The sequence below is a fragment of the Camelina sativa genome, chromosome 1 (genome assembly GCF_000633955.1).
Source record: "Camelina sativa cultivar DH55 chromosome 1, Cs, whole genome shotgun sequence".
Lineage (NCBI taxonomy): Eukaryota > Viridiplantae > Streptophyta > Magnoliopsida > Brassicales > Brassicaceae > Camelina > Camelina sativa.
In genome coordinates this window covers 4990724-5013369 of record NC_025685.1, presented here as the reverse complement: position 1 = coordinate 5013369, position 22646 = coordinate 4990724, and the positions used below count along the sequence as shown (strand labels likewise).

At 37.3% G+C, this 22646-nt stretch overlaps 7 protein-coding genes across 14 annotated transcripts in view; 3 read left to right on the top strand and 4 right to left on the bottom strand.

Moving 5' to 3' along the window:
- Nucleotides 1-2997, bottom strand: part of LOC104776442 (probable protein arginine N-methyltransferase 3) — a 3463-nt gene extending 466 nt beyond the window's left edge. Inside the window, exons 1-7 of one of the 2 annotated variants that reach the window (XM_010500530.2) lie at nucleotides 2579-2997; nucleotides 2021-2494; nucleotides 1807-1904; nucleotides 1450-1528; nucleotides 1115-1354; nucleotides 861-1028; nucleotides 513-771 (exon numbers count right to left, since the gene is read on the bottom strand). In XM_010500530.2, the coding sequence (XP_010498832.1) occupies nucleotides 513-771; nucleotides 861-1028; nucleotides 1115-1354; nucleotides 1450-1528; nucleotides 1807-1904; nucleotides 2021-2494; nucleotides 2579-2899 (1639 nt within the window). In that variant the 5' untranslated portion in view covers nucleotides 2900-2997. Of the gene's footprint in view, nucleotides 1-240; nucleotides 772-860; nucleotides 1029-1114; nucleotides 1355-1449; nucleotides 1529-1806; nucleotides 1905-2020; nucleotides 2495-2578 lie in introns of those variants that run through there. The other variant, XM_010500523.2, reaches the window with a different exon arrangement.
- Nucleotides 3165-4621, top strand: LOC104776433 (NADH dehydrogenase [ubiquinone] 1 alpha subcomplex subunit 6). Its single transcript, XM_010500511.1, has 2 exons — nucleotides 3165-3479; nucleotides 4187-4621. The coding sequence occupies exons 1-2, from the start codon at nucleotides 3261-3263 to the stop codon at nucleotides 4367-4369; spliced, it is 402 nt and encodes a 133-aa protein (XP_010498813.1). The 5' UTR covers nucleotides 3165-3260; the 3' UTR covers nucleotides 4370-4621.
- On the bottom strand, nucleotides 4646-9133 carry LOC104776398 (transcription factor TGA6-like). 5 transcript variants are annotated; one of them, XM_010500502.2, is made up of 10 exons: nucleotides 8991-9133; nucleotides 7229-7409; nucleotides 7119-7194; nucleotides 6953-7027; nucleotides 6801-6860; nucleotides 6603-6680; nucleotides 6190-6241; nucleotides 5613-5884; nucleotides 5284-5529; nucleotides 4646-5161 (listed from the first exon to the last, which is right to left on the bottom strand). In XM_010500502.2, exons 2-10 carry the CDS (start codon nucleotides 7291-7293, stop codon nucleotides 5015-5017), a joined length of 1071 nt encoding a protein of 356 aa, XP_010498804.1. In that variant the 5' UTR covers nucleotides 7294-7409; nucleotides 8991-9133; the 3' UTR covers nucleotides 4646-5014. The 5 variants fall into 5 exon arrangements, with proteins under 5 accessions (XP_010498804.1, XP_010498779.1, XP_010498771.1 ...); XM_010500477.2 differs by lacking the exon at nucleotides 7119-7194 and adding an exon at nucleotides 7497-7548 and having other exon boundaries at nucleotides 7228-7409; nucleotides 8991-9130; XM_010500469.2 differs by lacking the exon at nucleotides 7119-7194 and adding an exon at nucleotides 7497-7543 and having other exon boundaries at nucleotides 7228-7409; nucleotides 8991-9130.
- LOC104776390 (serine carboxypeptidase-like 16) lies at nucleotides 10403-13061 on the top strand. Its single transcript, XM_010500450.2, has 14 exons — nucleotides 10403-10614; nucleotides 10695-10840; nucleotides 10922-10998; nucleotides 11087-11209; nucleotides 11290-11392; nucleotides 11485-11522; nucleotides 11609-11710; nucleotides 11789-11875; nucleotides 11953-12021; nucleotides 12103-12174; nucleotides 12251-12369; nucleotides 12467-12580; nucleotides 12656-12701; nucleotides 12798-13061. The coding sequence occupies exons 1-14, from the start codon at nucleotides 10484-10486 to the stop codon at nucleotides 12876-12878; spliced, it is 1308 nt and encodes a 435-aa protein (XP_010498752.1). The 5' UTR covers nucleotides 10403-10483; the 3' UTR covers nucleotides 12879-13061.
- On the bottom strand, nucleotides 13442-14831 carry LOC104776380. Its single transcript, XM_010500437.2, has 4 exons — nucleotides 14476-14831; nucleotides 14194-14390; nucleotides 13997-14085; nucleotides 13442-13733 (listed from the first exon to the last, which is right to left on the bottom strand). Exons 1-4 carry the CDS (start codon nucleotides 14787-14789, stop codon nucleotides 13611-13613), a joined length of 723 nt encoding a protein of 240 aa, XP_010498739.1. The 5' UTR covers nucleotides 14790-14831; the 3' UTR covers nucleotides 13442-13610.
- Nucleotides 16762-20830, top strand: LOC104776368 (serine/threonine-protein kinase Nek7). Of its 3 annotated transcripts, XM_019245780.1 has the most exons (14): nucleotides 16762-17242; nucleotides 17515-17581; nucleotides 17772-17837; nucleotides 17932-17978; nucleotides 18094-18139; nucleotides 18242-18257; nucleotides 18691-18755; nucleotides 18854-18896; nucleotides 18995-19044; nucleotides 19164-19245; nucleotides 19318-19367; nucleotides 19462-19535; nucleotides 19623-19674; nucleotides 19756-20830. In XM_019245780.1, exons 1-14 carry the CDS (start codon nucleotides 17109-17111, stop codon nucleotides 20647-20649), a joined length of 1686 nt encoding a protein of 561 aa, XP_019101325.1. In that variant the 5' UTR covers nucleotides 16762-17108; the 3' UTR covers nucleotides 20650-20830. The 3 variants fall into 3 exon arrangements, with proteins under 3 accessions (XP_019101325.1, XP_010498726.1, XP_010498718.1); XM_010500424.2 differs by lacking the exon at nucleotides 18691-18755 and having other exon boundaries at nucleotides 18242-18322; XM_010500416.2 differs by lacking the exons at nucleotides 18691-18755; nucleotides 18854-18896; nucleotides 18995-19044 and adding exons at nucleotides 18422-18464; nucleotides 18563-18612 and having other exon boundaries at nucleotides 18242-18322.
- LOC104704477 (golgin subfamily A member 8R-like) lies at nucleotides 20831-21695 on the bottom strand. The gene is given in 2 exon segments (XM_010420562.2): nucleotides 20831-20911; nucleotides 20913-21695. Coding segments are annotated over 2 exon segments (864 nt in total).

The window sequence follows — 22646 nt, the reverse complement described above, 5'->3', positions numbered from 1 at the left end:
AATCCTTGGCCTTGTTTTCGGTCTAGTCTCCTCTGGTAAATGTTTGATTTTGTTATCAACTGCCACTGCTTACAAAGAGGCAAAAGCAATTCCTTAACTGTAAATATATTTAGAATTGTCTGTATTGAATAGGTGCCTGTCTTTACTTCTCCATCTCTCTATAAATTTACGTCGCAAGACAACAATTTATGTCAGATTTCAGATGAACTTAATGCTCTAGCAAGCTCATCTTACTAAAACTTTCTAAATTTAGCAAATAATTTAACAATCTTGCAACTTATGAAAAGATCCTCGGCAAAATTGATGAAAAGATTCTTACAATGGCTACAATAACATTCATAGATTAAATATCTGAATTGGCCAACGACGCTTCTGACCCTTTGAGCTCAGCCCAGTAGCCTCTAAGGACACGTCAATGCTGCGATGCTCATACGATCGTGCAACACTCACACGCAGATGAATGCTTGAGGCAGGAAGCTCTTCGGTTCCAATGTCTCCTCTTCTGTCATCACCAGTCAGAAGTGAGGCTGGTGCCATTGTGATTGGTTCTTGAAAAGTTAAGACAGTCTGAGCCCAGTGTGTTGGGGGAGTGTAGGGTGATGTAGATAGTACAGTCGGGTTTTCCTTGCAGAACCTATCAGTGAAACCTGTGTCGAACCACAACACAACACCATGGCACAACCTAGTCTTTGCTTCTGACTCAATGGGCTCCAGCGTTGCGGTTGCTGTAAAATCTACTTCATCCGGTTTCATGGTAGCCAGATCAAATGTCTAGAAACAAAGAAACATAGAAATTCAAGGATATTAATTTTTTTCAAAGTTTTTTTTGGCAAAACCAAAGAAAGTTTGACCTTTCAAACCTGAAGAAGGGCGGGCTGTGTCACTAAATCACGCTCCTCTATAACGTCAACAATGGGAAGTCGAGCAGTATCTTCAATAATTTCCTTACCAATTGACGACATGTCAAAGCCATACACATCTTCCCAGAAAGGAAGACTCGTGGCACCTTTTCCAAATCCCGCAACATACTGATCCAAGAAGAAAAAAGGTTAAAACTCATCAAGACGATTTTCACGAGAAAGCCAACATTTGAAGGGCAAAAGATAAGTTTTACCATGGTGGCCGTGTCAGGGAGGATTGCACCTCCAGGTTTCAACCACCGATCTCTTGCATAGAGCACAGAACTGAGCATTGACTCATATAAAAGGCAGTATCCCATCCATTCGCTGACTAACACATCAACACTATGAGGTTCAATCTGTATCGATTTATCTAGCTCTTCAACCATTGAGTGTGCAACTTCAAGCACCCCATTATGCTCGTTGTCATTGAATACTTTGTTATCCTTCGCAATCTGCTTGCAAAAAAATTTCAACCAGGCAAAGAATTAACATATATGCGGGAAAAAGACAAATAATGAAAACCTTGTAGCAAGTAGAAAAAGGTAACCTTAGTTGCAACTTTGGCCATCTTCTCACTAGCTTCAACTGCAACTACCCTTGAAGCCCCAGCTTTAGCAGCAAAGAGACTGCAGACAAAGGATAAATCGGTTATCACATGCACACTAAATATAAGAAGAACCAAAAGTTTGACTTAAACAATCAAAGGATCTGCATATAGGCAAGGAAAATTCAAGGAAGCCTTGAGAATAAGAAACAAAAGAGGCAAATAGAACCACCAAATAAGAAGACTATATAACTTGAAATCAAGATGTGCTGAAAATGAGACAGAAGTTTCCCTAAGAGAATGAGAAGAAACCTAAATGAGATAGCCACTACAGAGTGAGAAAGATAGCTACTAACTCACCTCAATATCCCAGTTCCACAACCAACATCCATAACAACAGAGCCACTCAAGAGAGTAGGATTCTTCATAAGTGCATCTCGGTATGCTTCTGTTCTAACCTGTTACAGACATCAGAAAAATTGAATAAAATCTGACAGCGGACAGACAGTGGTCATATTCTGCAAGTGCAAGTTAGTTAATGTGGACATGATTCCAGAAAAGATTAGTGCATTACCTTATCACTAAGCATCTCCTTGTGAATGCCGAACGAACTATAAGATCCAAAATAGTTTTCATTCACCTTTCTAATGTTCCTATTAACTAGTCTTCCATCACAAACCTTCGGTTCTGCATCTTTCCCATTGACTATTAAATCATCCGCAGAACTTTGCTCCTTCAGGCCATTGCAGTTAGAGAGCAAAGTTACATCCTTAGTTCCATTTATATTGCGTTTATCACTGTTCGACATTGAGGTTTCCCCTAAAGCCTCAACATCAATGCTTAAATCCCCAAGTTTCTGCAAATCCTCCATCACTTCGTCTCTGTCAAACGTGTCTTCTTCTTCATCTTCCTCATCATCAGCAAATGAGTACAAAAGTGAATCCTCCTGCGAAAAGGGCTTCAGATACTTCTCTTCATCCCAAGGAAACTTAACATTCTTGAAATCATCAGCTTCAATCCTCCAACTCCAACATTTGTTCTCAGCCACCTAATTGCATTAAAAAGGAATCAACTTTAAGCAAAATAACAAAACTTTGGAAAGCAAAAAAGGGGAAGCAAAAACAACACAAACCTGTGAGCGGATATAGTTGATGAGCTTAAACGAAGAGTAGAAATCGAGTTTCAGTTCCTTTCTAATTCCACGGAAATCAAACCCGTGGCTCAGACAACAGTGTTCGAAGAGAGAATCACAGGAAGTGTAGTGAGAATCACAAAACAAACACAGGAAATCAGATTCGGAGCCGTCATCATCCTCCTCCTCATCTCCTCCTCCTCCCACTCCTACGCCACTATCGTCTGCTTTCCAATCTCCCCAGTCTCCGTCGTCCGAGAAGTTATCTTCTTCATCATCGCTGTAGTTGAGAATCTCGTCCTTCACCATTGTCGCCGACATGAGAAGGATGAATCAGTAGTACGGCGCCAAGTTCTCAAGAGAGGGTTTAAGAAGCGGAGACACCCCGGCGGGACTGTTAGCAAATTACCTTCTTATCCTTTTCTGGTTGAATCAAATCTGACTTAAATCCAGAGAGTAAACCGAAACTAATTACGACTTGTCTTCTCCCTCACCTTAAGGGCCCATTAGCAACTTAGTCTGAAACGATAGGCCTATAAGCCCATTAGCCACTTAGACTCAAAACGACATCGTTAGATAACAGTGGAAGCAATCAGATAGTCTCCGATGGTTCCCTTTCTCAAATCCGGCAACTGTGTTTTTTTTCTCAGGTAGACAGAATTCGCGATTCGATAGATCAGAAATGGCGGCACCTTTCACGTTGAGGAAGATTGGTGTACCACCGAACTCAGCTAACCTGACGGAAGCTCGTCGCCGTGTTTTCGATTTCTTTAGAGCTGCATGTAGATCTATCCCCACAATCATGGACATTTACAATCTTCAAGATGTCGTCGCGCCTTCTCAGCTCCGATTTGCAATCTCTGCTCAGATTCGGAACAACGCTCACATCACCGACCCGAAGGTACTTGCCTTAATTTCACTCTGATTAACCCCAGGACAAGGGTCCTCTCTGCGATTGCCGGAGATGGAATCAATTTAGTCTCCCCTAAATTGGTCATACGTCTTGGTAGGATTGGATTGGTTACCACATTGACCCAAAAAATGAGCTTTTTCTTATTTGTTAAGCTGATTTAGAGTTTATTTCTGCTTTGTGAAAAAGCTTACACCTTTAACCGTTTGGAATTTAGGGAAGTAGTTTATGCCAACAAAGCCTTGGTTTTTGGGTAGTCTAATCTTATGAACAACAAAGTGTCTTGTGGATTGGTGCTGGGTGTTGATTTCTTAGCGTGAAAAGGTGGGGGCTTTACTGGTTATATTCTGCTTAAGCTTTGTTACCTTGTGGTTCCTTTGTGTCTGGCATCAAAGACTTTTCTTCTTTGCATTTGTATTCTTTCATAGGCGATTCTGTTGTCATCAATAGACTATACCCGCTACTACATTATATATACTTTGAATCAAAATGTAGTTCTTTCTCGTAATATGAGTAACAGCGTTGTTGGCTTTTGGTACCTAAGTTAATATTTGCTTTGTGTGGTGATTTGTTTGTATTTTGAACCATCAATTGATAGCATCTTCTTATGTATGATTGCAGTCATCTCGGGTTTTTTTTTTTGGTTTAAGGTGCTTTTAGAATGCAATCTAGTCCTGATTGAGGTGTTTCTTCTGCAGGTAATTGATCTTCTATTATTCAAGGGAATGGAAGAGCTGACTGACATTGTGGATCACGCAAAGCAGCGCCACCACATCATCGGTCAATATGTGGTAGGTGAAGGGCTCGTGCAGAATACTGGAAACAAGGATCAAGGGAGGACTGATTTTCTCAAGAATTTCTACACCAGCAACTACTTTTAAACTGGTATGTTTACTTCTCAAGTTTCACATAAGCTGTACTGGTTATGCTGCTTCAGTTCATGCTCAAGTTTTACATAAGCCTTGCCAGTATTGTATTGTCGACTTTTGGAAGAAATCTTCTTCCCGAAAATAATTAGATCTTTTCATTTGTATGAGCATTTTCTTTGACTCAGGCTGGTTATGCATAATACTAGCCAAACCTCTGTGAGATTGTATCTGTGACAGTGTTTGCTGGGCAAATCTTTCTATGAATTCAAGATACACAACAATATGCTGTCTTTTTTGAACTCTATATAAATTGAATTGGTCTGTTTGAGATTTGATCATACAATTGAAGTTCCTGAACGGATCCCATCTTCTGTCATGTTCCACCTTACACTGATGACCTATCTGCTTTCAATATTCAAAGACCTATAAACATTCACTCTCTATAAACTACACAACCTGATGGCTAAAGATTACAACACACACCACACTCAAAGTCTTTGGAGATCCCAGAAAACCATTTTCAAAATCTTTAGTCTTCTTGCCCAAAATATTGCTTTTGGTAAGAATCTGAGAAAGGCCTTGCTTTGTGATCTCTTCGAAGGAGTATCCCTCCCTATTTGAGTCATAAGATTATGTATAGAGCTTTATTCTTGTGTATCACTCTCTTGGCCGGGCAAGCCACAAGGAACTAAGAGCACGTAATCGATATGAATAATCATGTATGGCAAGAAGAGCACGAGCTGACTGACGCGTTGTTAACACTCTAAGCATCTGCTGCAGCGTTTGCAGTCTCAAGTTATCAGCCTGCCACCAAGAAATGCCCTATGAACTCCATTACAGACAGATTCCTATATATATGATTTATTTCTTTGTAACAATACATGCTCGTTATATATCTCACGATAGTATTCACATTTCAAACGTACCTGGCGGATGAATCCTTCGAGGGTGCCTAACTGTCCCATTGCCATGGCCATCTGACCCATGTAGCTCGCAACATTATCAGATGAAGTGGAACCAAGAGTACCACTGGATAAAGTATCAGCTAGGGATTGCTGTAGACTCTCCATCCCTTGAGATAGGGCATCTTCCGCCTGCTGCGACGTCTGCTGCAAGCTATTTAAGCCCATTACCTGTCGTTCGGTCATGGGCTCTAGCTGATTCGCAAGAAGCTGTTGTGAAAACATAAACATACCGGCTCAATTAAATTGGTCTGACCATCAAAATTTTCTCTGTGAACTTGTAAAGAGATTACCTTGAGAAGTTCGGATGAGCGGAACCCGCCAAGCCACAAGAAACATCTCTCAGCTGGTGTTTTCCACATTCCAGATAACAAGTGGAAGACATCATTTTTAGCTGCATTGCTCTTAATCCTGAAAAGCTCCTCATAGTGAGCCATCACTCCATCTACAATTGTCCGGAGCTCAGTATCACCTGCATGAGCATTCAGGGCAGATCTCAGCTCATTCATTTGCTTGTTCTTTTCTTCAAGCCACCGTGAATGTTCGGCATCAAATGCCAAAGCCCCTGCAGAAAGACAAGTATACTAGATCAAGAACAAACCCACAATACTTACACCTTGCAGACCTCAGCCTACACCAGCGCGAACTATATGAACTTCAGTATTGATATCACCATTACTTTAATTTCTTATCCAAATCATCACTGACTCTTGAAACCATTTACTCTAATAAGCGTTAGCAACTTAGCATATTGCCATGAGATGACTTATGCTGATAATGAGTAGAGTATATGCACTTATCTTACCTATAAATTACAAACTAAAAGGATCAATCTGAAACGTGAAAACTAACAGAGAAGAAACAACCCACCATTTCCACCAGTAGAATGAGCTTGGTCTCCTGAACTTGAGATGAAAACACCCTAAAATTGAAAAGGAAAGAAAATTATATATATGTATACGGAAGTGACAGATACAATGTCATCAAAACGAATCTGATAAGATCCAGAATATAATTCTCTTTATGCTTTCAGGATCCAATGAACAAACTAGAAGGACCTAAGGATTACTTTTAGAGCATTACCACCTTTAACCAACAAAACTATCTATGAACCATATTTCTGTTACTTCCTCTACTTCACTAATCCAAGACTCAACTAACTTGTTAACTGACTATTCGTTATAAGTTGAACTGGCATTAGGCCTTGGCTGAGGTCTCTTTTTATCTTCTTTATAAAGAGTTGCTTAAACAGAATCAAACCAAATAAGAAAGTAAAGTTAAACCTGCTGTCTTGCTCTTTGCAGCTCCTGCTCAAGTTGAGTCAGCTTTAATCGACTATTCTCCAGCTGCTGAACATACGCCTATGGAGGAAACAATAATTTTTTTAAGGTAAATGCAAATAGACATTCTTCTAGAGATGTTGCAAAGAAGTAAGAGGAATATATAAGAGATACCAAAACAAGAACAGATGCAAGATGTACCTTCTTTCTCAATCGGCTTTTTCTTGCTGCCTCCCGATTTTGAGCAAGCCTACGAAGGGTCTACGGATCAAAATAAAAAGGAAACAAAACAGATTACGAATATGCGCAATACAAACAGATACTTGTTCATCCACAGAGAAGAATTTTATCACCTTTTGATCCAACTTATCCTTTGATCGGTCACTGGAATCAGACGCAGCAGCAAGCATCATTTGCCCCCTCTCAGACTGCAATTAACATCAGGAATTACTATGTCATTCATAAATTTGCCGTTTGGTGAACATAAACTAATGATTTGTCCTGTGGATTTGGCTCTACCGGTAGATCGTCCCAAGTTTTACCAAGGGAACCCGGTTCAAGCTTCCCACGAGTGACATTTTCGAGAAAATACAATAATAAAACGATTAGATGCAGATTACGAGCTAACCCCCTGATCTCTATGATCTGTATCACCATCAGTTGAGACATCAGTCCTGGAACTGGTATCAGCCATATTACTTTCTATAGTGTTTACTTGATGCAGAGACTATCCACTTGTGCTCCCTTTTGATGTGGCACTTTATGTGATTTACCTCTAGTGTTAAAACTTTACACTAGAGGGAGCAACGACTGCCAAGAGGAAATGAAGATGAAGGAAATTATTAGATACCAGGGTGAATAAACATTAAAACAGAAGAGAGAAACTAAACACCTTACCAAAACAACCAATACATATGGAAAAGGAACAACCAGTGAACCATTGACTGTGCTGAATGAAAAAACAAACAGTTAAAAGTACCATCTCTTTTGCTACCATAGTTTTATATAATCCATAAAGCATTTGTCTCATCCAAATTAAAAAGAATGCAAAATGGTCCTTACTATTGAACACAAAAGAAAGTTTTATGCTAACAAAGATATAGATAACACTCGAAGGAGCTTTAAAGGGTATTATATCCAAAGTTCTTTTTTGTTAGGATCAAAGCTTAGCATCTACAAGAAACTCTTTTGCAACGAAAAATCAATGCTCTTAGAGACATAGCAAGCAAAGGTAACTGAAAGACATAAAGGAATCTTAAAGCAGGATACGGGAAAAGAGAAATGAACCCTTGATGATTACAAAGATACTGATAACAAGAGACGGAGCTTAAAGGGCATCTGTATAGACAGAGGATCAAGGCTTGGCATCTAACAAGGAGCTCTTTTTCAACGATAATCCAACGCTCTAAATCCTACCCCACAACCACCAAGATGCCAAAGACGAAGAAGAGTGCAAGCCAAATCTAATTGAATGTAACAGATCACTTGAAAGGAGAATAATACTATATGTATGTGTAAGGGATATAAAGGAAAGCGATACAATTTCGTAGGAAACTTAATATACTGCTAGACGACTCCAGTACTAACTAGTAACTAAAATACGCAATAAAAACACTAGCCCTGCATAAAACTAAGTTCACCAAAGCAACTCACTGAGGCACCGAGAAGAAAGAAAACCCAATATAATTCTATCCAACCAAACAAGTAGTTCCGAAAAGTCCTCTAAGATTGATTAACTACGTTCAGACATTCCTCTTAGCCAATAGATCGAAGTCAACACTAGTGGAATTCATGTAAATGCAAAGACAAAAAGCTGCCTCAGTTTGGAATTTAGGCACACTCACAAGAATCACTTGGCTGACAGAAACTGGCTTAAGTCACACTGCAGTAGCTTAACTAACTGAGTATTTTTAGGAATTGGAGTAGGAACGAAGACAACGGTTGAAGTACTAACATCGACTGAAACAATAATAAACAGCTGATTCAAAATCGAACACAAGCGAGAAATAAGCTTATAGCAGCTCATCACTCAAATCAATAACTGACCACAGAGGATTCAAAATCTATCCTCTTATCAGAATTCAACAGACACATGAAATTCAAAGCATACTAACATTTGAAATTCAATATTGTTTCAAGAGAATTAGATGGATTTTAGTAGCTGAAAACGTCATCAAATGAACAAACAAAAAAGTATGAAACTGTTTAAGCTTCTGAAAGTCAACTAGGTCTTAATCTCAAAGGCAAACACACAAACTGAAAGAGGAAAAAAAATGTAAGCTTTCCAATCACAAAAGTAAAACAAAGAACGAGGAAACTTCAGACAAGAATTAATAAAATAAAAACAAACACCAGAGGATACAAAGAGCTGGAGAAAGCAAGAAAGCTCACCTGAGAAACGAAATCTTCTGTCTGAGTAAAAGGTTGTCCGAAATCGGATTGAAGGAAGAAGCAGAGAGAGACACGATCCCGTAGTTTCAATCACCGAGACGTCGTTTTGTCTACAAAAAAAACCCACCATCCCCAAAAGAACATCGAACGGGAAATTGCAAACTTAACCCCCATACTATTCTTATTACCACCAATTAACCTTTATATTCTTAATATTACAAAATATCTCCTACTACAGAGCTTAGTTTTTTAGATATGGCAATTAGACCGGTTTATATAGTTAAACCGATTTTCAACCGAAAAAATTCCATCTTTGGTAAAGTCAACGGCTCAATTCAAAGCCTCTGTTTTTTTAGTATACTGTAAATATGTGTTTTGTCATTAAACAAAGACTCAAAAAAAAGAAAAAAGAATGGCTTCCTGGATTTTTCAAGTTGCTGCTACTGCAGCTTACGCTTGTGTTGTTGATTCAACATGCTGCATCTAGTTCTATCATCACATCTCTTCCCTTCGAGCTCGAAACAAGGATTTGTTTCTCTCCATCATCATCCTCATATATAGTAATAGTACAGTACTTAATCATAATGTTGACTCTGTATTCTGAGTTTTGGAGTTGATTTATGAAGTTATATTGGTGTTGGAGAGGCAGATGAAGATTAAATGTTCTGTTACTTTATCAAGTCTGAGACTGAGAGTAGTCCAGACAAGAATGCACCCTTTTTGTTTCGACCTGCTAAACTAGCTCACTTGAAACTCATGCACATATCTTAACCTTACCATTTGTCTTTACTAAACCGGTTTTTTAGGCAATGCTAATATCGTTGAAACAATAGTTTTGTCTTTTACCGGTTTTCTCCCATGTTCAATAATCTGCAAAGCATTTAATTACACGCCATGTTGTCCCTTCCAAGTACATTCTTGTTCAAGAGATGGATAAGTGGCCAACCTCTTTAAACACACAAATCTTAATCTTGGAATGATCTTATTGATGTTCAAGCGGAATTTTTTGGTTTGATTCGTTTTTATCTGAAATAAATGTTACATGTTACACTATCTATCAGAAGACAACAGAGAGATCCCTGATTTAAAAGTGATGCGAACGTGACTAGTGTACTTTGATTAAAGAATGCACCCTTTTGTCTCCACCTGCTAAAGAAGCTCATTTAAGGCTCACTCATTACTCATACACAGATAACAGATTGTTAACCTTAGCAATAGTTTAAACAAGTTGACCAAAATTGTTTTATCTTTGATCTGTTTCTCCCATGTGCAAACTGCAAAGCACATTATACTCGAATTTGTCCCTTCCACGTGCATTGTCACGTGCCCAACTTTTCATCTCAAAAACCTAGTTTTCTATTCTGTAACCTGTTGCAGACGGAACAATAACAAAGACCAAAACAGATGTTTGTTTGGGTCAACAACGTCTCTGTTTCTTCGAGTATAAAGATGTTTTTGTCATAAAACTCCAAAAAAAAAAAAAAAAAAAAAAGATGGGTTCTTGGATAACCAAGTTGCTGCTGCTGCAACTTGTTCTTCTGTTGACTAAGCATGCTGATTCAAGTTCTATCGTCAGATATCTTCCTGGTTTTGATGGCCCTCTTCCCTTCGAGCTCGAAACTGGGTATGTTCCTCTTCATAATGTAGCCTTATAATAATTAATGTATGACTCTGTATTCTAAGCTTTGGAGTTAAATGATTAAGGTACATTGGTGTTGGAGAGGCAGAGGAAGATCAAATGTTCTACTACTTCATCAAATCTGAGAGAAATCCAGAACAAGATCCTCTTCTTCTCTGGTTAAGTGGAGGACCTGGTTGCTCTTCTTTCACTGGTCTTATTTATGAGAATGGTAATAATCTTCTTTAGCGCATTCTTATCAGTCTCTGCAGAATGATTCAGTGACTTGTTTGAATTGGAAAACAAAAATCAGGGCCCCTTGGTTTCAAGGTTGAGGCCTACAATGGAAGTGTCCCCACGTTGGTCTCTACTACGTATTCATGGACAAAGGTTAGACACTAGTTGTATTCATGATTATATATAAAGTCAATGAAACTCTTCTTCATCTTCAAGTTTTGTGATCTTTTCTTCGTTCCAGTTTGCGAATATAATCTATTTGGATCAGCCTGTTGGGACTGGTTTCTCCTACTCAACAAATCCAGTAGCTGATATACCAAGTGACACAAGATCAGCTAAGAGGGTCGATGAGTTTCTTCGTAAAGTAATGGGAAAACTCAAATATTAATTTACTAGAAAGCATTTATCATTACTCTTTAGACATTTTTAGAGTTTGTTGTGCAGTGGCTAGCCAAGCATCCTGAGTATCTCACCAATCCTTTCTATGCCGGCGGAAATTCTTATTCTGGTAAGATGATTCCGGTCATCGTTCAAGAAATCTCAAATGGTAAGTTCTTATAACTTCAGTCCTTATGCATGCAAGCCCTTTTCTAATTTGACTCCAGTTTCTTGATCATTTATTTCATCAATTTATCACAGGAAATTGTATATGCTGCAAACCTCAAATAAGGCTTCAGGTTCATCAGTATTTTCCATTATATCTATATACCTTATGGATAATTTTAAGAATGAAGATTTTTTTTGTTTGCCCCTCCAACAACAGGGCTATGTGATCGGAAGCCCGGTAACAGACTCTGATCTTGATATTAACTCTCGCATTCAATTTGCTCATAGAATGACACTCATCTCTGATGAACTATATGAGGTACAGTTACACAATTATCTAGGATGCTTTCGTCTTTTGTCACAATAGAGACGTAGTTAGCAAACTCTTACTTTGTAGTCTCTGAAGAAAAGCTGTAGAGGAAACTATGTTGTTGTAGATCCTCTTAACACAGAATGCTTGGAACACATTGAAGACTATGACAAGGTACACAATCTGGAATTTAGTTGGCGCAAATGGTGAAAAAATATAATCACTAACTTAGAATTTGTGGTTATTTACAGTGTGTTTCTGGAATATATGAAAACCTTATTCTAGCACCAAAATGTGACCTTACATCTCCTGATTGCCATGTAAGCCTTCTTGGTATCTTTGGACTAGCCACTAAACAACCAACTAGTTAGAGAAGAATATTGACAAGGTTTTTTTGGCAGTCGTATCGTTCTATGCTATCTGAATACTGGGCCAATAACGAGACCGTACGCAGAGCACTCAATGTTGTGGAGGTATATATGACTAGTTTATCATAAGATCAATGATAAAATATGATGATCAAACTCTTATGAGGATTTTTGATTGCAGGGTACTACAGGTAAATGGGAACGATGTAAATGGAGTTTGCAAAACAATAAAGACATAAAAAGCAGCGTACCATACCATAAGCAGAACAGCATTGAAGGTTATCGATCTCTCATCTTCAGGTCAGTACAAAAATAACTACTTTCGTTACTAGCTTGTGCTTTCGTTAGTTGTCTATATAAGTTTTTTTCTGGGTTGCATGGTGTGTCTGGTGAATAGTGGAGATCACGACATGCTAACACCTTATGTTGGAACTCATGACTGGATAAAGTCTCTCAACTATTCCGTTATTGACAAATGGAGGCCATGGATGATACTCGATCAAGTTGCTGGGTAAGTATACCATATCAATTTTTCTTTCTTCATTTGTATAAGAATAATGTTCGTCCAACCTTTTTTAATTTGCAGATACACAACGACGTATGCTAACAAGATGACATTTGCAACTGTGAAAGTAACTCTTACATCCACATTTTTTGTCGACATATAAATGCAAATCTTCTTTACATCACATTTTTTTAAATCGGTTTGTTGGTTTGGTTTATTATAGGGAGGCGGGCACACGTTAGATTATAAACCAGAGGAGAATTCAATTTTGTTCAAGAGGTGGATAAGTGACCAACCTCTTTAAAACACACAAACTTTACCCTTGGAGTGGTCTTGTCATGGTGTTGAAACCGAAAGTGTTTGGTTTGATTTGATATATCATCTGAAATATATTTTAGGTGGGGAAAGACTATTTATCAGAAAACAAAGATGTTGACTATTTTCTGCCTACGTAATTATTACTAGTTTGCTTTTCTCTAGTATTTTGAATAAAAGAATGCACCCTTTTTTTTGTTTCTAGTACCTGCTAAAGTATTATGCTCACTTGAAACTCATGAAGTCATGAAATTTTATAAAATCTTGAAATACCTTCACAACTGCTATAGTTCCTCAGACAAAAAAAATCTTGATATCGACTTCTGTTGATTCTTCCGTAATTAGAACATGTATGAGAGAGAACGAACCCAATAAAAGTTGGGAGAAAATGACAAAAGTAATACAATTTATGTATATGGATTGGAGACTTTAGGATCGACCACAAGACATATCTCCTCCTGTAGATGGTTATCCTTGCAACATATTGATATGGTGGTTTGTATAGAATTTAACTTTGTGTTTTGAGGCCAAGTAAAAAGACAAGTTACATGATTCTCAAAACACTCAGAATTCTGATAAAACATTCGAAAACACTTACTACAGTTCAACAATTACGGATATGACTTCCAAAAGAGCTGAAGTGATAAATTCATGATTCTGTCTTGATTATGAAAGAAGAGATAAATCTACACAAATTCTACAAAGTTCACTTTCTGGTCTCCTACCGTTTTCTTTTCTTCCCCGAAGAGCTCTTCTCTGGTTGTGACTTTGCACGCACAGTGCAACTCCATAGAGCTCTTTCGATATCTGAAGGCCCATCCCACTCTCCCTTCAACTTTAATTCCTACAACAATCCATCCAATAATCTGATTTTTAAGGCAACATAACTAGTCCAAATTTAAAACTGCTACCTCTTAACATTCCCAAAAATATTAAAAAGACTTCAAAGCTCAGATGTTTTCTACCACAGTATCAGAGTGAAAGAAATTAAAGAGTAAGCAAGACTCTGTGGAAATTAAGTTTCAAAGTGTCATCCTAGTATGGACAGAGCTTAGAACACATTATAAGTTCACTTGTACTCTAGAGAGACTTAACGAACTAACTAACCTTTGATTTATCATGTAGCTTAACAAACAACAAGTATTGCTTCAAAGAGTAATCCTTTGAGCTACCAAGAGCCACCTCCATTGCCTTTCCTTCCACATTAGAGTTCACCCAAAAATAAAACTTAAAAAAAAAAACAGAGGAAAAGTGAAAAAGAATCCAAAATTCTTGATTTCTCAGAGATTGAAAGAGAGATGTACCTCGTAGGGACATAAATGGTGCAATGTCAGGGGCGTAAGCAGCAAGAACAGCGGAGGCGGTGGCGGGACCAACGCCCTTAAGCACCGTGAGCTCTTTCACAGCCTTGGAGATGTCAGGGAGCGATTTGAAAGCTTTCTCAGAAGCAGATTTCACCACTGAATCGTCCAGAGACGACACAAAATCCAGCAGACGCGGCCTTGGAAAGAAGATTAATTACCATCATCAAAAGGGTAAAACTCAATCTCGTAAGAGAGAAGAGAGAAGAGAGAGAGAGAAAGTACCGCCATTTGCCGCGAGAGAGCTTCCATTTCATGAGTTGAGAGAGCTCGGAGGTGGTGAGGTAAGGGTTAGGGTCTCGGTCGTGAAGAAGACAAGGGAGTTCGTTGCGGTAGAATTGGTCGAGAGAGACGAGTTCTGGTTTGTTCAGTGACTCGATTCGGGACTCGTAAGAAGACAAAGCCTCCTTCCAAACTCCAACATCGGAACACTTGAAGTCTAGTTCTACTACTTCCATCGCGTCTCCAATATATCTTTTTTTGAGTACAGTGAACCCTAATTTGAGTATTGTTGCATCCTCTCTTTCATTCAACTGCATCCAAAAAAAAAGAAAGAAACTCTTTTTTCGAAACGACAAAGCCACGTGGCAGATGGTGCATTATAAAAAAAAAACTTTTATGGAGTTGAAGTGTTTACACACTTTTGTATTTATTGCTCATTCTAATATTTTAGACGAATAGATTTGGGTCGAGATCGAGACGAACAATGTCCTGTCCATGTTGTATGTTGTATGTTGCTTGCCATAGATTTTGTCATCTTTTTTTTTTTTTCAGGTGCTTTTGTCTGATTTTCGACTTACAGGTAAAAATGTACAATGTGTAAACAACAAAGAACTAGACTTTATGTCTTTATCATTTAGTAGTTTACTCTTGTAACTAATTTTGCATGCCCTCCATATATTGTGCTGTGGTAACTCCACGCGGCTCATTTTCTTCTTATGAGAGAATATGACTTTTGTCTCTCTATCAAAGTTTTGTTTATGGCGCCAACTTAACGGTACCAAACAAATCATTTGGCATTAGTTTGACCTTTGCTTTCTTCTCAAGAAAAATTCATCTTTCTTTCTTTTAAGCTTCAAATTGTTTAACATTTGGCATTTATGGTGAAACAGTGGTGATCACGATATGTTAGTATACCTTTCCTTACAACTCAAGCATAGATCAGATCTCTCAACTATTCCATTATTGATGATTGGAGGCGGCCATGGATGATTTCACAATCAGTTTGATGGTTATTATACATACTACTTTTCTCTTGTTTGTCTAATTTAATTAATACGCATTTTCGTTTGTTAAGAATGTGCATTCTACCACGGATATAAAAATTTAATGACACAACAACGACATTGACGCAATCAATCCATTGTTCTCTTTATGAGATTGACTTTCTTTTCTTCTTTTTGGTAGATACGCAAGGATATATGCGAATAAGATGATGACATTTGTAACACAATTAAAGCAGGTACAGTATATGAAAAGCGGACACACGAAGGAGTATATAAACCAGTGGAGAGCTCGGTAAAGCATTTTCAGGAGGTGGATAAGTGGTCAACCTCTATAACAAACCAATTACTGATTTTTCACCAAAATCAGTTTATGTGTATGATGACTTCAATTGAGCACAATAAATCAAGACTTCTTTTTTTCTAATTTTCTTCCTATAGCTGACAACCTTTCGGAAATCTCTGGTATGGTGATTAATTTGGATGTAAAATGTATCTTTCAATTTAGCCAAAAAAAAAAGAGAACAACTTAAATGATTATTATCTAAGTTCAGAATTAAAGACAGTTGCGGACGTTGATCATGAAATGAATGTAGGGATGAGATCGATAAACCCAAGTGATAAATCTCTTTGTGTTAATATTTAAAATATGTCGTTCACAAGTTATTCGAAAGTATATTATTTTCTCTTCTCGTTTAAATTTGTCACATCTAAACAAAATGATTTTGACCTAGTAAATAACTTTACATTGATTATACCATGCGACCTTCAAATTAGTAAATTTCTTTCGTGCGTGATTACACAATTTCAGTTATCCGGTAAACGAATATCATAATTTTTAGTTTTTTTTTTTTGGTAGTACCATAATTTTTAGTTGAAAGACAGTATTATTCATCATGTATACAGTTAATTCGCCAAATAATACATCATGTATCATGTGAATTCATAAAGTAACATAATTTCTGAAAAATGTAAATAAAATATACGTAATTCAAAAGTAAAAACTACATTCTCATTTATCAAACCTTTTGCCATTTATTATAGTCATGCTCAAACATAAAAACATTATCCTTAAAAAAGAACTTGGGAACCTGACGGCAAAAAAACCCAATAAATATGAATTGGGGAAGTTAGTAATTTTTTTTTTTTCAAATCAATTTATCTTGTGAGCGTTTTCAACTTTTGGTAACGTTTTCAATTCCATAGCCGACCGACACTCTATTAACAAAAATGAAAATACTTTTGCCAACTAATAATATATTAGTATTTTCTCTAAAACATTATAAAAAAAAATACCATAGGGGGAAAAAAGAAGAAAAAAAAAAAAGTAAATTCTGTGCCGAGAAAGACGTGACGTTGGATTCTTGTTAAGGTGGGCGATTTCAACATCCCCTCCTCCTCCTCCGCCCTCGGCTTCTCAGTTCTCACCATTGATTGATTTTGTTATTACTACTAGGGGACTTCAGGACTTGCGTTTGATCGTCTTCTCTTTCTTGACATCCCAAGATTTTTTTTTTTTTTTTGATGGGTTGTCTTTGTCCCTTTTAGCTGTTCTCTTCAAGCTGAAAAATTTGTGTTAGCTTTTGTGGCTTCTTTGGGAGTTTTTTTTTTTTTTTTTTGGTTGTTGAAGATTTCATGCAAATGGAGGCTAATGGAGACTGCGAAGAGGAACATAAGTTCACTCTCGACAACTATCATGTCTTGGAGCAGGTTAGGAGAGGCAAGTCATCTTCCGATTTCGTGGTTCTTCATGAAATTGAAGACAAAATGTAAGATTCTTAACCCCCCGCGATTGTCTTAATTTCAAGTTGGTTATTTCTAATTAGGGTTTTTAGGAGACGAACGATTTTACTGTATCTAGTGCAAGGTTTTGGGTTTTTTTTTTTTTGGTCTTTATAATAATGAGTTTTGGTTGTGTAGATTAATTTCTACCTGAAAAATTCATAATTTTGTTTGTATTCTGTTTTGATCTAAAAAGCTGTTTGTGGTATATGTTGGTTTTTAGTTCATGTCTTTCTTTATGGTTCTTGGTATCGATTAGGTATGCAATGAAGAAGATCTGCCTTGCTAAACACACTGACAAGTTAAAGCAATCCGCTTGCCAAGAGGTAACCTAAAATCAATGATCTTTAAATTCAGAAGACAAATATTACCACTTTATTTGCATTCAGGGTTTTGGATTTGTTCAACCACCTAATTGATTGATTTTGGCATTTAACTTTCCAGTTCGTGTATGTTATTCCATTAAATCTCAGGTCAATGTTTTAAATTCATCAACTTCTCTTATTTGTGTTGCAGATGAAATTGCTCTCAAGTTTAAAGAATCCTTATATCGTGCAGTATGAAGATTCTTGGATTGACAAGGTATAAAAGTTGGACATCAATAAATTTGTTCTGTTTATGAACAAAGTTATAATGATTTTCATCAGTTTTAACAGATTCTTTGCAAATTTCACAGGACAATAACGCCTGCATTTTTACTGCTTTCTGTGAGGGAGGGAACATGTGAGTTAAATCCCTTGGAATCTGTATTTACCATTTATTATCTTTCTCTACTGCCTAAAGCTAAATCCATGTTGTGGATTACTTAATCAGACAACTACTCTTTTTTCCAAATCAGGGCTAATGCTATTAAGAAAGCGAGAGGAAAGTTATTTCCAGAGGAAGTAATCTCTCTATTTCAGTTTATTCTTTTGTTCTCTACACAAACGATGTGCGGTTACTGTCTGTCTTGCTGACTCATAACGAATTTGCATGTGATTCTACAGAGAATCTTTAAATGGTTGGCACAATTGTTACTGGCTGTTAACTATTTGCACTCAAACCGTGTAGTTCACATGGATCTAACGGTATATATAAAATCATACTTCATTACTTTTGTTGGTGTGTGATTCCTTTAAGTACTATTTCGTGAAGAATGGCTCTTTGATTTTTGATTATCTTTGCAGTGCTCAAATATCTTCCTTCCGAAAGATGATCACGTTCAGCTTGGTAAGATAAATGAGAAGACTGAATCTACTCTTCAATCAAAACTATAAATTTGTCTTTTTATGATCCAGTTAGCTTTAATCTCTCTACTCATGGCACAGGTAATTATGGTCTGGCGAAACTTATAAATCCAGAAAAGCCAGTTTCCATGGTGTGTTATTTACAAATTTTTGTTTTCTATATATAGTATCTCTCGGCACCCATTTGTACATTTAGTTATTATCTAATNTGGCACAATTATTACTGGCTGTTAACTATTTGCACTCAAACCGTGTAGTTCACATGGATCTAACGGTATATGTCGATCATACTTCATTACTTTTGTTGGTGTGTGATTCCTTTCTGTATTATTTCGTGAAGAATGGCTCTTTGATTATTGATTATCTTTGCAGTGCTCAAATATCTTCCTACCGAAAGATGATCACATACAGCTTGGTATGATAAATGAGAAGCCTGAATTTACTCTTCATTCAGATCTATATATTTGTCTTTTAATGCTCTAGTTAGCTTTAATCTCTCTACTCATGGCGCAGGTAATTATGGTCTTGCGAAACTTATAAATCCAGAAAAGCCAGTTTCTATGGTGTGTTATCTGCAACTTTTTGTTTTCTATTTATAGTATCTCTCTACACCCATTTGTACATTTAGTTATCATTCAATTACTTCTATTTAGAATATCTCATCCATAGTACCTTTTCATAGGTTTCGGGTATTCCTAACAGCATGTGCCCTGAGGTATTAGAAGATCAACCCTATGGATACAAATCTGACATATGGTCGCTGGGTAAGTTAAGCTTTCAATATGTGAACTTCTTTAAGTCATTAAAAGGAATCACATTTATGCTGCTTTGTTCAGGTTGTTGTATGTATGAAATTACAGCACACCAGCCTGCGTTTAAAGCTCCGGTGGGCCTATCTTTCTTATCTCTCTTTTTTTTTTTTTTGTGATTCAATGTGTTCATGACTTTTCTGAAACTAAACTTGTGTGGAAAATATACAGGATATGGCTGCACTTACCAACAAAATAAACAGATCCCTTATGTCTCCTCTTCCAATTGTCTACTCCTCTACCTTGTAAGTTTCTTCTTCATTTAAGAAACATGATTCACTTCAATCCTATGCAAACAGCATGAAACGAGTCACAACTATTTCATATTACAGGAAACAAATGATAAAGCTTATGCTTAGGAAGAAACCAGAGTATCGCCCAACAGTAAGTTTATGCACATATATCATTATTGATTGTGCGCAATATTCAATATTTGGCTAATTTCATGTAATAACTATCCTGCAGGCCTGTGAACTGTTAAGGAACCCATGTCTACAACCGTACCTTCTTCAATGCCAAAACCTGTCGCCTATTTATCTTCCTGTCTTCCCGATTAAGTCAGTAAGCCCAAAAGATAAAGCAAGAAGAAACTCATTGCCTGGGAAGTTTGGGAAGGAAAGAGATTCCAGAGAGAAGAGCGAGGTCTCCCGCAGTTTGGAAAATCTATACCCGTTCTGGACGAATGCAGAGACTGGATCTAGCAGCTCATCACAACCAGCATCATCCGCAAATGGTGCAGAAGATAAACTTGTTACAAAAAGAATCGATCCAAGCTGTGACACATTGACGGTTTCTGAGTCTACTAGCCATAAGTCGGATGAGGGATTAGTCGATCCTGAGATTGCAATTTACTCTACAGAAAAGCAAACCGAAGAAAATGCTGTGTCAAAAGAAACTGAAAATATGTTCTCTGAGGAATCTCAGTTACTTGATGTTGATGTTGGGGTTGTGAGTGCACAAGAAGTAATATGTTCCCCTCCAAGAGCCATCGAAGAAGCTGAAACTCAGGAAGCAGTACCTGAGCCAAAGGAACAGCGAACTGTGTCCATTTCATCTACTGAAGTTCCAATAGAAAAAGAGTCTGGAAGCCTGAAGGGCGATGAAGCAAAGATGGTGAAACTAACAGCGAGTGAAATGTCATCAGTACTAAGTAAGCTCACAAAACTGGGTCCGCCGCAAAGTAAAGAAAGGGCAGATGCATTAGAGTGTTTATTGGAGAAATGTGCAGGGCTTGTAAAGCAAGAGAAATATGAAGAACTTGCTGGTTTGCTTACACCATTTGGGGAAGATGGTGTCTCGGCTAGGGACACTGCAATTTGGTTCGCAAAGACACTCTTGTCTTCAGACAAACTCAACTAAGCAACCTGAGTTTGAGTTTGAGAAATGTTCCCTTTTTTGTTATTTGTCAAATATGTATAAATGCCTTCTTTTTCATCAGTTTTCAATCTAGTTTGTGAACAATCAATTTATTTGTTGTCCTATGTAATATTTTACTCGAACTAAGTTCAAGATTTATATGTGAGCTAGTTTTCTCATACTATTACATATTTGCTCTCTTTAAGCTACTTTCATCTCCACTGGTATCGCTGTTTCCTCTTCCCTTCACGTTCCTGCGTTCACCGGAATATCTTCTCAATCGAATCAACCTCTTTCTGTTTCTCCTCTAGTGCTCTGTTCAAGTGTTGCAGCTTCCTTTCTGCTTCCTCGTTAAGTTTACGCAACATAATCATATTGCTCTTTTCCAAGTTAATCTTTCTCTTTTCCCATTCCAGTTCCACGCAACGCTTTGTCAACCGCATACTCACCCATCGAAGCTCTCCTTCTTTCTGTGCAAGATCTCTGGTACAATCTCTCAGCTTCTTCTCCACCGACTTATGTTTCTTCAAGATCTCCTCGTACTTATCCTGTTGCTCCTCCGACATCTCCTCGTAGCTCTTCTCTTTGAAATGTACAACGTCGCGTTTCATCTCATGCTTCTGCAACGCATCCACTTGCTCTCTTGTCCACTTTAGTTCAATCTTACGATCATGGTTCAGTTTCTGAAGCTGTAAACGTTTCTTTTCCTCAGTTTCGATCTCTCTCTTTAGCCTATCCAGTTTCTTCTGGTTTTCTTCAACAAGTCTTCTGAATCCATCAGCTGATGCAATCTCCCGAGCACTTTTCTCCAGAAGTTTTGCCTTTGACTTCAACACATGTGACCACTTCTCCAGATTTTCCTCCCTTGAGTCAATCTCTTGTGACCTCTTCACAAGATCCGATTCAATTGAAGCAAAATGAGTTTCAAGATCTCTCCATGATTGCGTGAAGGACAATATATCAGAGGCTTGAGACTTGGCCTTCAGCAATGATTTACGAAGACGCTCTTTCTTCAACTTGGTGACTCTTAACTTTTTATTCTCTTCCATTTGCACACACTTTCTTCAACGCCAAGCTTTCTACTTCAAGAAATAAACAGAGAATGAGCCACAAGGAACCAAATTTTAAAAAATCAAAACCTAAGAGACAACATGACAATCGTTCACATTGACGTACGCAAAAGTGGCAAGCGACTCAAGAACTCGAAATAAGAGGTTGATTCGAATAAACAATGACCAAGAAATGGAATAACACAGTAATGGCGGAATTAAGACACGATATCAAACATTGATCATCATCGACAGAGAAGATAGAGTCATAGAGAAGAGCAATACAGAAAGAAACCTTGGAAGTGCGAACTCTCTCTGCTTGACCTTCTTTTTGGCTACTGAGGGATGAGTGAGGATGGATACAAAAACTTATGAATTCATTCTCAGCTTGAAAGCCTATTTATACCCTTTTAAATTTTTTTTTTGTCAACTTCATAATTAGTAATTCAACTCACCTTTTTTAGGCTAATTCAACATTTTTTATGGTAGGTATATGTAAATGAACTTTTTTTTTGTAGTAGGTAAGGTATATATTACCTTGGCATTACAAGGTCTTTTATAGTAAAGTCAACATACTTGCGCGGTATATTATTAATGAATGCATTCCCTTAAAAAGTTTTATGTAACTATAGTAATAACTTTATTTTATATATTTCAAAATTATTGTAAGGTTATGAACATATAAAAATGATATATGCATAGCAGGCATAGCATATAAATATATAATAAAATTCTAGAGTTTCATATATATATATATATATATGGCATTGCCTCTGATGTATTAATCTCTAATATTTAATTTAGAACAAACATCATGTAAAACATACTTGCGCGGTATGTATACGATGTATTCTGGTTTCGATTAGGTAAGTGAACAGCGCCTATTTGCTGGTTTAAGTGGCCTAATCGTTGTGAGTTAAAAGAAAGATGCACCCACTGACCCCCGGCCAA

What these genes read in the sequence shown, in the direction of transcription:
- LOC104776433 (XM_010500511.1), top strand. Translation starts at nt 3,261, where the DNA reads ATGGCGGCACCTTTCACGTTGAGGAAGATTGGTGTACCACCGAACTCA. An exon ending in CTCACATCACCGACCCGAAG is followed by an intron (nt 3,480 to 4,186) that starts GTACTTGCCTTA and finishes TTTCTTCTGCAG; the next exon opens with GTAATTGATCTTCTATTATT.
- LOC104776398 (XM_010500502.2), bottom strand. Translation starts at nt 7,293, where the DNA reads ATGGCTGATACCAGTTCCAGGACTGATGTCTCAACTGATGGTGATACA. An exon ending in TGCAAAGAGCAAGACAGCAG is followed by an intron (nt 6,242 to 6,602) that starts GTTTAACTTTAC and finishes TTTCAATTTTAG; the next exon opens with GGTGTTTTCATCTCAAGTTC. An exon ending in GCTCATCCGAACTTCTCAAG is followed by an intron (nt 5,530 to 5,612) that starts GTAATCTCTTTA and finishes TTTTCACAACAG; the next exon opens with CTTCTTGCGAATCAGCTAGA.
- LOC104776390 (XM_010500450.2), top strand. Translation starts at nt 10,484, where the DNA reads ATGGGTTCTTGGATAACCAAGTTGCTGCTGCTGCAACTTGTTCTTCTG. An exon ending in TGGTCTTATTTATGAGAATG is followed by an intron (nt 10,841 to 10,921) that starts GTAATAATCTTC and finishes AACAAAAATCAG; the next exon opens with GGCCCCTTGGTTTCAAGGTT. An exon ending in TATCGATCTCTCATCTTCAG is followed by an intron (nt 12,370 to 12,466) that starts GTCAGTACAAAA and finishes TCTGGTGAATAG; the next exon opens with TGGAGATCACGACATGCTAA.
- LOC104776380 (XM_010500437.2), bottom strand. Translation starts at nt 14,789, where the DNA reads ATGCAGTTGAATGAAAGAGAGGATGCAACAATACTCAAATTAGGGTTC. An exon ending in CTCTCTCGCGGCAAATGGCG is followed by an intron (nt 14,391 to 14,475) that starts GTACTTTCTCTC and finishes CTTCTTTCCAAG; the next exon opens with GCCGCGTCTGCTGGATTTTG. An exon ending in ACCATTTATGTCCCTACGAG is followed by an intron (nt 14,086 to 14,193) that starts GTACATCTCTCT and finishes CTAATGTGGAAG; the next exon opens with GAAAGGCAATGGAGGTGGCT.
- LOC104776368 (XM_019245780.1), top strand. Translation starts at nt 17,109, where the DNA reads ATGCAAATGGAGGCTAATGGAGACTGCGAAGAGGAACATAAGTTCACT. An exon ending in CAGAAAAGCCAGTTTCTATG is followed by an intron (nt 19,045 to 19,163) that starts GTGTGTTATCTG and finishes ACCTTTTCATAG; the next exon opens with GTTTCGGGTATTCCTAACAG. An exon ending in ATCTGACATATGGTCGCTGG is followed by an intron (nt 19,246 to 19,317) that starts GTAAGTTAAGCT and finishes TGCTTTGTTCAG; the next exon opens with GTTGTTGTATGTATGAAATT.